This window comes from Callithrix jacchus, chromosome 4 (assembly GCF_049354715.1).
Source record: "Callithrix jacchus isolate 240 chromosome 4, calJac240_pri, whole genome shotgun sequence".
NCBI lineage: Eukaryota > Metazoa > Chordata > Mammalia > Primates > Cebidae > Callithrix > Callithrix jacchus.
The window spans coordinates 52,020,513-52,033,963 of NC_133505.1; the positions used below are offsets into that span (position 1 = coordinate 52,020,513).

At 41.6% G+C, this 13,451-nt stretch overlaps 2 protein-coding genes across 2 annotated transcripts in view; one reads left to right on the plus strand and one right to left on the minus strand.

The window, feature by feature from the left end:
• Positions 1–13,451, plus strand: part of POLR1C (RNA polymerase I and III subunit C) — a 38,208-nt gene that overhangs the window by 20,571 nt on the left and 4,186 nt on the right. The gene's annotated exons all lie outside the window — the stretch shown is intronic.
• The window catches only part of XPO5 (exportin 5), a 45,644-nt gene that overhangs the window by 15,359 nt on the left and 16,834 nt on the right, over positions 1–13,451 (minus strand). Inside the window, exons 13-20 of the mRNA XM_002746576.7 lie at positions 11,671–11,799; positions 10,071–10,201; positions 7,900–8,055; positions 6,480–6,521; positions 6,063–6,152; positions 4,933–5,132; positions 4,282–4,381; positions 3,240–3,421 (exon numbers count right to left, since the gene is read on the minus strand). Coding sequence (XP_002746622.1) covers positions 3,240–3,421; positions 4,282–4,381; positions 4,933–5,132; positions 6,063–6,152; positions 6,480–6,521; positions 7,900–8,055; positions 10,071–10,201; positions 11,671–11,799 — 1,030 coding nt within the window. The remainder of the gene's footprint in view (positions 1–3,239; positions 3,422–4,281; positions 4,382–4,932; positions 5,133–6,062; positions 6,153–6,479; positions 6,522–7,899; positions 8,056–10,070; positions 10,202–11,670; positions 11,800–13,451) is intronic.

Below are 13,451 nucleotides of genomic sequence, written 5' to 3' on the forward strand. Positions count from 1 at the left end.
GCTCTTGTTACCCAGGCTGGAGTGCAATAGCGCGATCTCGGCTCACTGTAACCTCCGCCTCCAGGGTTCAGGCAATTCTCCTGCCTCAGCCTCCTGAGTAGCTGGGATTATAGGCATGCGCCACCATGCCCAGCTAATTTTTTGTATTTTTAGTAGAGATGGGGTTTCATCATGTTAACCAGGATGGTCTCGATCTCTTGACCTCGTGATCCACCACGCCCAGCAATATATGGCCTTTTGTGTCTAGCTTCTTTCACTTAGCATGATGTTTTGGAGATTTATCCACAGCGTAGTATTTATCAGTACTTCATTTCATAAGAACTGCAGTAATTATCAATACTTTTTTTTATTTTTTGAGATAAGAGTCTCATTCTTTTTTTTTTTTAGACGGAGTTTCGCTCTTGGTACCCAGACTGGAGTGCAATGGCGTGATCTCGGCTCACTGCAACCTCCGCCTCCTGGGTTCAGGCAATCCTTTTGCCTCAGCCTCCTGAGTAGCTGGGATTACAAGCACGCACCACCATGCCCGGCTATTTTTTTTTTTTGTATTTTTAGTAGAGACGGGGTTTGACCACGTTAACCAGGATGGTCTCGATCTCTTGACCTCGTGATCCACCCGCCTCGGCCTCCCAAAGTGCTGGGATTACAGGCTTGAGCTACTGTGCCCGGCAAGAGTCTCATTCTTTTTCCCAGGCTGGAGTACAGCCATAATTTTGCCACTGCACCCCAGCCTGGGCGACAGAACAAGACCCTGCCTCAAAAGTACTTGCTCTACCAAGTGATATGAAGGTGACTAGAAATTGAAGAGAGATTACATTTTTTTAAAAAAGAAAATTACATAAAAAATGATAAGACATACTGTTGTCTTGTGGCCTTTAGACCCAATCAGGAATGGACCCCATTTCCACATCTGGGTTGTTAACACATAGATTCTGGCCACAGGCCTAAAGAGGCCTAGTTGATTAGCTTCTTTCCCTATGATTTCCATCACTTTCATGTTTCTCTAGCTGCAGAAAAGCCTTGTGGTTTAAAAAACACCACTGTGGGGCTGGGTGTGGTGGCTCACACCTTGGGAGGCTGAGGCAGGCCCATCACTTGAGCTTCATATGTTCAAGACCAGCCTGGACAACATGGCAAAATCCCATTTCTATTAATTAAAACATCATTATGGAAACAAGCCTTTCCACGACTGAATGTTTAACCCTCTCAATACAGGTCCTACTTCTTTTTAGAGACCTCTTTCCTTCTTTTGAAATCGGAACAAAATATTGTCTTTTTTTTTTTGAGACAGTCTTGCTCTGTCGCCAGGCTAGAGCGCAGTAGTGCAATCTTGGCTCACTGAAACCTCTGCCTCTCAAGTTCAAATGATTCACCTGCCTCAGCCTCCTGAGTAGCTGCGACTAGGCGCACACCACCACACCCAGCTAATTTTTGTATTTTTGGTAGAGACAGGGTTTCACCATGTTGGCCAGGATGGTCTTGATCTTTTCACCTCATGATCTGCCCACCTCGGCCTCCCAAAGTGCTGGGATTACAGGCGTGAGCCACTGTGCCTGGCCCTATCTTTTTTTTTTTTTTGAGATGGAGTCTCCCTGTCACCTAGGCTGGTAGTGGCACAATCTTGGCTCACTGCAATTTCCACCTCCTCTCCTGGGTTCAAGTGATTCTTCTGCCTCAGCTTCCCAAGTGGCTGGGATTACAGGCATGTGCCATCACGCCCAACTAATTTTTGTAATTTTAGTAGAGATGAGGTTTCACCATGTTGCTCAGGCTGGTCTTGAACTCCTGACCTCAAGTGATCCACCGTGCCTGGCCAAAATATTGTCTATTTCCACAGACATGTCCACAATGTCAACTTTATCAGACACTCCAGCCCTCCAATTTGTAAACATTAACTTAAAAATCTTTGTTTCTTGGGCTTCAGGTCTTGGGTGTCTATTTCCAGGGGTTTCCCTGAGACACTAATGATTTGGTTTGCCCAGTTGAGGCTGCTTTTACTCCCTGGAGAAGGGGCCAAAAGGTACTGAAACAGAGCTCTAACAATGTAACTTAAAAATCCTGTGAGAGTCAAAGCACAGTGGATCATGCCTGTAATCCCAGCACATTGGGAGGCTGGGGCAGGCTGATCACTTGAGGCCAAGAGTTCTATACCAGTCTGGCCAACATGGTGAAATACTGTCGCTACTAAAAATACAAAAATTAGCTGGGAGTGTGGTGCATGCCTGTAATCCCAGCTATTCAGGTGGCTGAGGCAGGAGAATCGTTTGAGGCTGGGAGGCAGAAGTTCCAGTGAGCCAAGATCATGCCACTGTACTGTACATGTCATCCTGGGTGACACAGTGAGACTCTGTTACAAAAAAAAAAAAAAAAAAAAAAAGATCCTGTGTGATATAAAAGCACTCGTATTCTGCTTTGTCCAATAACTGAATTCTATCAAAAACCTATCTTTTTCTTTTAGAGAGCAACCCTGAGTCATCAAATATCTATCTAGTAACTGACAAGCCTATTCTGGCCTACTTCCACTTGAATATATTAACTTATGTGATTTAGAACAGTGATTCTGAATGTTTAATGTGTATATAAGCCATGTGGGGATCTAGTTAAAAATGCAGATTCTGATTCAATATGTCTAGGGTGGGGCCGTGATTCTGCCTTTTAAATAAGCTCTCAGGTGATGCTAATGCTACTGGTCTTCGGACTCAGCTTTGAGAACCAAGAACCTAACAAACCGAGGTGAAAAATGTATAATCCTTTGTTTAGCATGTTCAGCTAGCAGTTGTTTGGTCCATTTGAGCTCAGACTCGGTATTGATAAATTCAGATTAGCTCATATGAATACAACCCAGTAAAAGCAGTCTCAACTGGGCAATGAGAAACACCATTATAGAAGGCAACTGCCCTGCTCCCAATGAGCAATTCCTTTACTAAAAAATTTAGACCAAATAAAACAAGTAAAAACAGGGATGAGTTATAAAGAAATGGAAGAATAACAAAGAGGAGGCTCAAAATAAGAAAAGCCCTTTTGGGATTAGTCCCCTTGGGTTCACATGAAAATTAAGATTTATGCAAGTGACAGCTGAGGTTATTTTTTAAAAACTGAGACACTCTCTAGAAAGAATAAGACTTAAATCAATGCCTCATTAACACCACTAAGATATGAAGATATATAAGACCAAACTTTTGAAATTTTTAAGGTAAAGAAGTAAAAAACAACAGAGAAAAGCCATTATTCTGGCTCACCTTATAAGGGCAAGCAAATTGTCAAGAAGTTTCAGAATCTGCTCTGTGCAGGGGTTACGGAAGATTGGATTTCCACTGGATGTATAACCCACCACAAATCCCCCAGCTTTGGCCTCTTCCAGGTCAGCGGGCCAGCAAGTTCGTTTCACAACACCCAGAATGCTGTATACACAAAAGCTCATCTATAGAAAAATGAGAATGACAGATAAATATAAAAGAGAAAGAAAACACAAAGTACTGTTAGATATATTCAAAGCTCTGGCAAAAGTGATACAGAGGCCAGAGAGAATGAAATAATTCTTTGCTCCCCCGTAGTCCCCTGTTCTTTCTTTTAAGGTGAAGTCCAAGAGGGATCCTCTCACTGCAATTTTCAGGGCCAGTGGTAGGCTCCAGAAACTTCCCTTTCAGCAAGCTATCTTTCTAGGAGCTGCAGTGACCCGCCCACAGGACCCTGATTAGAAGGTGTCTTAGATACGATCCAAAACAAAGTGTTTAAATTGCCATCATTTCATCTTCTTTGAGTTGATCCTGTACCCTCCAGCTTGGGCCTTGACAGCTAGTGTCCTAATCCCCCGTCATGGTACTCTCAATCAACCTACTACTTGCCAGGTTAAATAATGGGACTTGTGCAATAATGGAACCAGGAACATTGCTTATTTAAATAGCAAAGCACTGAAAAATCTCAGGTTTGCAAGTTAAGCCATCACTTAAGACTTTTCATGCCAGAGAGCAATGGCAGGGAGGACTCACCCTGCTGACCAAGTTCTGACCTACTTCCTCATTACACCTTCAGTCTTCAGAGCTATTTAGAGATCCTTAAAGCCAAAATAATGACTTCATAGAAAAGACCATCTGCTCTGCTGTGGGAACTAACTCAAGAATTCAAGACTAAAGAAGAAAAGAAAGGAGAAGCTTAGGGAAGTAGAGATTCCCAGGTTTCTCACCAGTATAGAATAAACAAATCTATGAGAAACTTGACAACAGACAACATCCTACTCCTACCCATGGCCAATGCCACTTCCCATTCCCAGGAAAGTCTTACTCGTGCACGGTTTAAGCCACAGGGATCCTCCAGGCCTGGGTCACAGCTCTTCTGATCTGTACCCACATATGCAATGAAAGCATCAACATCTGATAGCACTCTGAAGGTTGGAGGGGAAAAAACAAGTTATATCATGATTTTAAACAAGGACAGTTTCTTCCTCATAAGTTAACAGTTACGATTATTTGGCCCTTAAGAGCAGTTTTATAGTGAGAGGACTATAATCAGACTGTCAGCTGTCATTTGAAGGTTTAAATTTCCTTCCCACTTCCAAATGTTATTAGTAACAATTTAAGAATTAAACAAGAATATAATATTGAAAATATAAAGAAAATGATTTTTCTACTGTGTAAGCACAGATAAGTGTCTGTGTGGTTGTACGGCCCTGCCTAGCTGTTCTCATTTCTCCAAATGTGCTGGTACTGCAATGTAGACACTAAAGGAGTCTCACTCTGTGCCCTTCCCACCCATAATCTAATCTAACCAGAGATTCAATTACAAAAGACTTCTTTTAGAGAACTTCAGAATACCATAATGGTATTATGGATAATGCCATCACACTTCAATATCCTTAACCCCTATCTCCACCCTGGGCCAAGCTCTTAAACCAAAATGGGTGCATGTAGTGAGAGGGCAAAGGATCTCCTTTACCTGTGCATGTCTTGAGAAAGCCAGATGCTGGCCACGGGTGCCATCAGCTCCTCTAGGAACACTTTCTGACGCTCATAGTTCTTGAATTGGTTGCTAATGAGAACCAGTGCTTCCATGAGGGCACACTTCTCCATTTGTGTCAGGAGTAGCTCATTGGAGAGGAGTTGCTTCACATGGTTATAAAGCATGTCAAAATTGGGCTACAGATCAAAAAGAAGAAAAGCCAGAGGTGGCAAAGGTCTGATTTTCAAGGAGAGGTGGCTCACTCAAGGAAGCAAGAAGAAAACCAAGGCAGTCTCAGGAACGTCAGGCCTATAAGGGTATTACTTGGTAATTCTGTTATACATCCTTGTTTTGCCTAAATAAGCAGGCACTTTAGGCAGAAGATAGCTCTCGTCTTGAGTATCTGGATAACTGCACTTTCCCATACTACAACTGTGAAAAGATCAGCTTGTTATATATATAGGAAGACAACTACTGTGCATTCAGAGAAGAAATTTCTGGTTAATTTGTAATCTGGAGTAATGTTAAATTTCTCATCACCCCATGTCCCAAAAAGGGTTGTGATTTGCATCTGCTTTTCTCAAGATCATTCGGCACATCATTTGGCAGTAGTAATGAAGGTCATCACATGGTAAAGAGTTGTAGAATTGTAAGGGTAAACTATCTGTATTTTGAAGAGATTATATTTGCCATCACATTTCTAACTATACTACTAAGTATACGAAGAAAACACCAATTCAAGAATGCTGATTTATTTATTTTTGAGACGGTGTTTCACTCTTGTTGCCCAGGCTGGAGCAATGGTGCAATCTTGGTTCACTGCAACCTCCACCTCCTGAGGAGCTGAGATTACAGGTGCGCACCACCATGCTCAGCTAATTTTTTGTATTTCTAGTAGAGACAGGACTTCACCATGTTGGCCAGCCTGATCTTGAACTCCTGACCTCAGGTGATCGACCTGCCTCAGCCTCCCAAAGTGCTGGGATTACAGGCATGAGCCTCTATGCCCAGCCAAGAATGCTTATTTGATGTAAAGCTATAGCTACTAGTTTTTTCTTTATGCCAGGTACACTGAAGTCTAGATTTATACACAAATGTAACCGAACTTGGCTCTTTCAGCAGCTTACCAGCACAAGCTGGGGGTAGTCACGACACATCTTGATGATGGAGGAACAAGCATGTCTCCTTACATTCCTCACTGCCCGGGTTCTAGGGGCCTGGAAAGAGACATTCAACAAACTTGGAGCTACTTCCATATAGTTTATAGATGCTGTATAGAATCATGTAAATATTTCAATTAGGGGCAAGTTCACAATGATTTTTCACAACCGTAAGAATATAATGGAGTAACATTTATAGCCACCAAGAATCTGTATGTTTCCTGTATGCCCTAGAGTGTCTCTAGGGCAAAACACCATATCATACGAGAATCTACTGCCCTTACTACCCCCCTCCCACTTACATAAAAATATAAACTGGGTATCAGGTATTCATACTTTTGTTCTCAAGAAGTTGGAATCTGTTAGTTTAATTAATAGTCTTACCTTACTTTCTTCAATAGTTTCAAAAGTGACAGATGAAAATAGCTAAGGGAGAGGAGGAAAAAAGGGTCACTGATGTTTGTTTGTTTTAGAGATGAGATCTTGCTATGTTGCCCAGACTAGACTTGAATTCCTGGGCTCAAGTGATTCTCTTGCTTTAGTCTTCTGAGTAGCTGGGACTATAGGCATGAGCTTATTCATGTTGTCCATTTTCTCAGATACCTCCACAAGAGGCTTCGAAGTCACAATTTTACCATCAAAACATTTCACAATAGGATCCCAGAACAATTCATGCCATCACCCAAACACTTGGCTATGGAAACACCTTTATCTTCCTTTTATCAAAAGTTGTGTGATCTATCCCCCCCGCCCCCCAATTCCATTTCATTATTTCCCATTTACTCCTCATCCCAATGAAATATAGCTGCTTCCTTGACCACTATTATGGAATTAAACTCAAGACAACAGTGTAGTCAAGAAACTCACTGGACATTTGCCAACTCATAAGGAATAATAAGCCACTTTTCTGAACAAATAAGCCCACTTTTCTGAAGTTCTGCTGGTCTTGCGACACAACATTTTCATCTCTCTGGCTCTTTTTTCTTCTTTGGGGGCTTCTCATTTTTTTCTCTACTCCTCGAATGATAGTGATTCACTAGGTTCCTTGCTTGACTCACATGTCTCCTAACTCTAGATAATCACTTAAGTATCCTTATAATTTTTGGTCTTGGGACTTCTATGATGATGATGCTTTAATTTTATCTTGTTACTTCCTAGAATCTAGATCTTCAACCTCAAATAGCCAATTTATTGTGAGATGTCTCCATAAAGATGCTCTACGTATACTTCAAACACAGTATTCCAAAATACTCACCTCTTTCTCTTTACTCCTGTTCTCCTTCCTGATCCAGTATTCTCACTCAGGTAGTGGCTCTATCACCCACCTAGTCAACTGAACTAGAAACCTGAAAAGTATTGTTCCTTCCTCTCATAAGTCCCCTCCCAGGCTGGGAGCACAGTCTAATACTCTCCTTTAAGTATTCTTTCCCATTTCCCAGTGTACAAGTCTTCATTGCAATGCCATATAGGTAACAATATCTGTTTTTGTGCCTTTCTTCCCAGTGTTCCTAAAGAGTAGGGCACTAGCATACTGCCTAATCCACAGTAAGTACTGAGGAGGTATTTAATAAATAACTGTGTTTATTAGTTTGCCTCACATAATTTCAAAAACAGTTATAAAAATAACTAGGTGATTGATGCATGCTGTAGTCTCAGCTACTCAGAAGGCTGAGGTATGAGGATCCCATGAGACCAGGAGTTTGAGTCCAGCCTGGGCAATATAGCAAGATCCTGTCTCCAAAAAGTAAAATAAAATTTAACTTAGAAATGTCAAAATAAAATTTACAAAGGACATGGACTTTACCTTAGAGAAGACCTGGGGCAGGAACTCTGGTCTGTAGGTGACAAATGGAAACAGTGCAGAGACATTAGTAAGGACACAGGACAGGATGAGGGGATCCTTGGTATCAAAGTTCAGAACCATCTGCAACAGCTCTATTCCATCATTAACAGGAATTTCCTGTAATAAAGACATAAAATGGAGGTTGACATGCTGCCACCACTCAGAAAAAACCATTTTGGCTAAATTTTTTCTTTTTCTTTTTTTTTTTTTAAAGAGACAGGATCTCGCTCTATCACCTGGGCTGAAGTGCAGTGGCACAATCATCACTCACTGTAACCTCAACCTCCTGAATTCAAGGGATCCTCCCACCTTAGCCTCCCGAGTAGCTAGGACTACCGGCAGGAATCACCATGCCAAGATACTTTTTAAAATTTTTGTAGAGACATTGTAGAAGTGTTATGTCAACCAGGCTGGTCTCAAATTCCTGGCTTCAAGTGATCCTGTGGCCTCAGCCTCCCAAGTAGGTAGGACTACTGGTGTATACCTACACCAGTAGGTATACATGCCTGGCTAATTTTTTATTTCAGTAGAGACGAGGTCTCACTTTATTGTCCAGGCTGGTCTCAAACTCCTGGGTTCAAGCATTCCTCCCACCTTGGCTTCCTAAAGTGTTGAGATTGTAAGTGTGAACCACAATACTCAGCTGTATGTGCCCTTCTTACCATATTCTCAGCAGTATATTTATTATTCCCTAAAAACTTTTAAATTTTTTATTTCTTCAACTAATAATGAGGCCGAATGTTTCTCATATTTATCAGCTACTTCATTTATTTATATATTTGTTTCTCTTTTTTTTGAGATGGAGTTTCATTCTTGGTTGCTCAGGCTGGAGTGCAATGGCATGATCTCAGCTCACTGCAACCTCCACCTCCTAGGTTCAAGTGGTTCTCCCATCTCAGGCTCCAGAGTAGCTGGGATTACAGGCACCCACCACCATGCTCAGCTAATTTTTCTATTTTTAGTAGAGACGTGGTTTTGCCATATTGAACAGGCTGGTCTTAACTCCTGACCTCAAGTGATCTGCCCACCTTAGCCTCCCAAAGTGCTGGGATTACAGGGGTGAACCACTATGCCCAGCCCTTTTCTTTTCTTTTCTTTTCTTTTTTTTGAGACAGAATCTTGCTCTTTCATGCAGGCTCAAGTGCAGTGGCGTGATCTCGGCTCACGGCAGCCTCTGCCTCCTGGGTTCAAGTGATTCCCATGGCTCAGCCTCCCAAGTAGCTGGGATTACAGATGTACACCACCAGCATGCCCAGCTAATTTTTGTATTTTTAGTAGAGATGGGGCTTCACCATGTTGGCCAGGCTAGTCTTGAACTCCTAAACTCAAGTGATCTGCCCACCTTGGCCTCCCAAAGTGCTGGGATTATAGGCGTGAGCCACCGTGCCTGATTTATCTGCTACTTTAGGTTCTCCTCTATACATTATTGGATTCTATCTTTTGTCTATTTCTCTATAATTTAGTAAATCCTCATCTGCACACTTTAACAAATATGATTTTACTGATACAGTCGAGGCTCTCTGTGCATACCTTCCTTTTCAGACCTAGAGGTGGCCACTATACTGGTGGCCTACAGTACTCTAAAGCTGTGTGGTACTTAAAATGTATACAAAATGTGGTAGGGCTTAGAGTTAGAAAGACCTGAGTTTTGCTTCCAGCTTTGCCATTTATTAGCTGTTTGAACTTGAGTATGGTATTTAGCCTCTCTAAATCTCAGTTTCCTTTTCTGTAAAATGTACATCCACGGATTTTCCTATTCCACTACCAGTTTAAAAAAGATCAAAACTAGCCAGGCATAGTGGGTCATACCTACAATCTTAGCACCTTGGGAGGCCAAGGCAGGAGGATCATTTGAGGCCAGGAGTTTGAGATCAGCCTGGGCAACACAGACTCCATTTTTATTATAAATTAGCCAGGCGTGGTGGCACATGACTGTAATCCTAGATGCTCAGGAGCCTGAAGTAGGAGGATTGCTTGAGCCCAGGAGTTGGAGGTTACAGAGAGCTATGATTATGCTACTGCACTTCAACCTGAGCAACAGAGAGAGATTGTGTCTCAAAAAAGAAGGAAAGAAAGAAAGAGAGAAGAAAAAAGGTCAAAATCATCAGGCAGTCAGCATGGGAAATACTTACTTCTCTATCTAGTGTTCGAAACATCTGGGTGATAACACTTTCCAAAAAAAGAGTCATGGCTTCCCATTGCACGAATGAAGGTGAGAAGATGGAACAGAGGCTTCCTTCTCCACTTCCGGCTGCAGAACAAGCTTTAAAACACACACACAATTATCATCATTGAAGGATCACAAAAGACACTGAGAGAAAATGGAGCCTTAGAGAACACCCAAGAACTTCATGACTGAAGGAACAGGGTAATCTAACCCCTCTTAGCTTGGGCAAAGAAAAGATGATGTGTAATGAAAGCAATAAGGTAGGTGGAGGTTCCTACCATGCCTCCTCCTCTAACAATGAGCAGTCTGAATTCACCTCTCTGAGCCTTGTAGTAAAACCGTTTTGAGTAATGAATGAGAATACACACGTGAACATCAAAAACATTAACTAGCCCCGTAGTAGGCACTCAAAAACACAAATCAGTTTCTCCCCTCCTCCCCCCTTATAATCTTTTCCATGAGAATCTAAATAATTAAAATTGAGACCATAAAGAATCTTCCCAATTAGGAAACAATGTAATATACAAACCACTGCTTCATATCCAATAGCTTCATGACAACTCTAAGGGCTATGTCTAGAGAACTGTGCCATCCATCAGGTTTACAAATATTACCACAGCATACCACTCAAATAGCAAGGCACAAGCAAAAAAAGATTTACCAATTGCTTTTCTTTTTGAGATGGAGTCTCACTCTGTTGCCCAGGCTGGAGTGCAGTGGCGGGATCTTGGCTCACTGCAACCTCTGTCTCCTGGGTTCAAGCAATTCTCTGCCTCAGACTCCTGAGTAGCTAGGGTTACAGGTGCCTGCCATCACATGCAGCTCATTTTTGTATGTTTTTTAGCTGGGGTTTCACCATCTTAGCCAGGCTGGTCTTGAACTCCCGACCTCATAATCCCCCCGCCTCTGCCTCCCAAAGTGCTGGGATTACAGGCATGAGTGACCATGCCCCGCTGCTTTCCTTTTTTTTTTTTTTTTTTTTTGAGGAGTCTCGCTCTGTTCCCCAGGATGGAGTGCATTGGTTTGATCTTGGCTCACTGCAACCTCAGCCTCCCAGGTTCAAGTGATTCTTCTGCCTCAGCCTCCTAAGTAGCTGGGATTACAGGTGCCCAGCACCATGTCCAGCTAATTTTTTTATTTTTAGTATTGATGCGGTTTTTCCATGTTGGCCAGGCAGGTCTTGAACTCCAGACCTCAGGCGATCCTTAGCCTCGGCCTCCCAAAGTGCTGGGATTACAGACGTGAGCCACCAGGCCCGGCCTAAGATTTACCTATTGCTTTTCTTGCTTACATTCAGCATAGTCCCATTTACTAGTTTCATCTCGGTGCCATACATTTGGGCCTCCTCAAACTTTCAAGTTACCAAATGTCAGAGAACTTTAGAGACAATTGTAAATACAACTGAATGCTAAATCCCTAAATCTCTTTTGTGTGAGCCAAAAGCAAAGTTATTTTTGAACAATATTAGTATATTGTTCTGATGTGTGGCTCAGGCTCATTTCCTATACATAGTTTTGATACCGTCCTAACATTTCACTAACATTCAGTGGTAAAAAAAAACTTACAATTCACAGAACCAGCATCAAGAAAAGTTGATAGTTGATACTTTAGCCATTCCCCAGCCATCTGGAAGCTAGTCTTGGGATCCAAACGACATGCCAACCTCATCACCTCTCCTTGTTGAGCTCGGGAGGCTGCCAAGGGAAAATGCCAAGGGAAGGACAGGAATCGATAATTGGTATAAAATATGTACTTAATGTTTATTCATTTACCACCCCAGGGGAAAAGAATCAAAGGAAATGTTTTGCAGACTTGTACTTTGAATGTAATAATCACTCAATAAAACTTTGTTAATGAATCTAGAAATTTTCAAAAATAAATGATCTCTGGAAGCTAACAGCTAGATCCTATAAGTGGCAAACTAAAATTAGTCTCCCATTTCTGTTGGAATTAAAAGGAAATCAGGGCTGGGCGTGGTAGCTCATGCTTGAAATCCTGGCATTTTAGGAGGCCAAAGTGGGCAGACTGCTTGTGCCCAGGAGTTTGAAACCAGTCTAGACAACACAGTGAGACCCAGTCTCTACCAAAAAATACAAAAATTAGCCAAACGTGGTGGCATCCATCTATAGTCCCAGCTACTTCGGAGGCTGAGGTGGGAGAATCAGCTGAACCCAGGGAGGTCAAGATTGTAGTGAGCCATGATTGCAACACCACACTCCTGCCTGGGCAACATTATGAGACCATGTCTCAAAAACAAAATTTTAAAAAAGGAAATCAGGTTGCTGGTAATATAAAATGGTGCAGCTCCTGTGGAAAATAGTCTGGCATTTCCTGAAAATATTAAACATGCAATTGCCATATTATCCAGGAATTCCACTTGTAATTATATATCTGAGATTAAAAAAAAAAAACAACTTACGTCTACACAAAACCTTGTATATAAACATTCATAGCAGCATTATTTCTAACAGCCCAAAATGGAAATAATTCAAATGTTCATCAACAGATGAATAAATGAGTAAATTTGGTATATCCATGCAATGAAATATTGGCAATAAAAAGAAATGAAGGCCAGGCATGGTGGCTCATGGCTGTAATCCAATCCTCTGGGAGGCTGAGGCGGGTGGATCAGCTGAGGTCAGGAGTTCGAGACTAACCTGACCAACATGATGAAACCCCATCTCTACTAAAAATATAAAAAATTAGCTGAGGATAGTGGTACATGCCTGTAATCCCAGTTACTTGGGAGGCTGAGGCAGGAGAATCGCTTCAACCCAGGAGGCAGAGGCTGCAGTGAGCCAAGATCATGCCATTGAATTCCAGCCTGGGCAATGGAGCAAGACTCTGTTGCAAAAAAAAAAAAAAAAAAAATCAAGTACCAATAAATGTCATACCATGGATGAATCTTAGAAACATTACATAAGTAAAGAAGGCAATCACAAAAGACCATCTGTGATTTCATTTATATGAAACAGAATAGGTAAAACAGAGACAGAATGAGACTTAGGAATTCTCTAAAAAATAAAGAAACAAACAAAACCAGAGACAGAAAGTAGATTACTGGTTGCCCAGGACTGGGAGAGATGAGGGAACTGGGGAATGACTCCTAGTGGATACAGGATTTATTTTTGGGGTGAGGAAAATATAATCTAAAATTGATTGTTGTGATGGCTGCGCAACTCTGTAAAAATACTGAAAACCATTAAACTATATACTATACGTGGGTGAACTGTATGGTAAATGAATTTTGTCTCAACAAAGATATAAAAAAAAAAAGGAAATAAGGCACAAAATAAAACACAGAACAGAATATTAGAATAAAATGGATTTTTCCACTTTTTTGGAG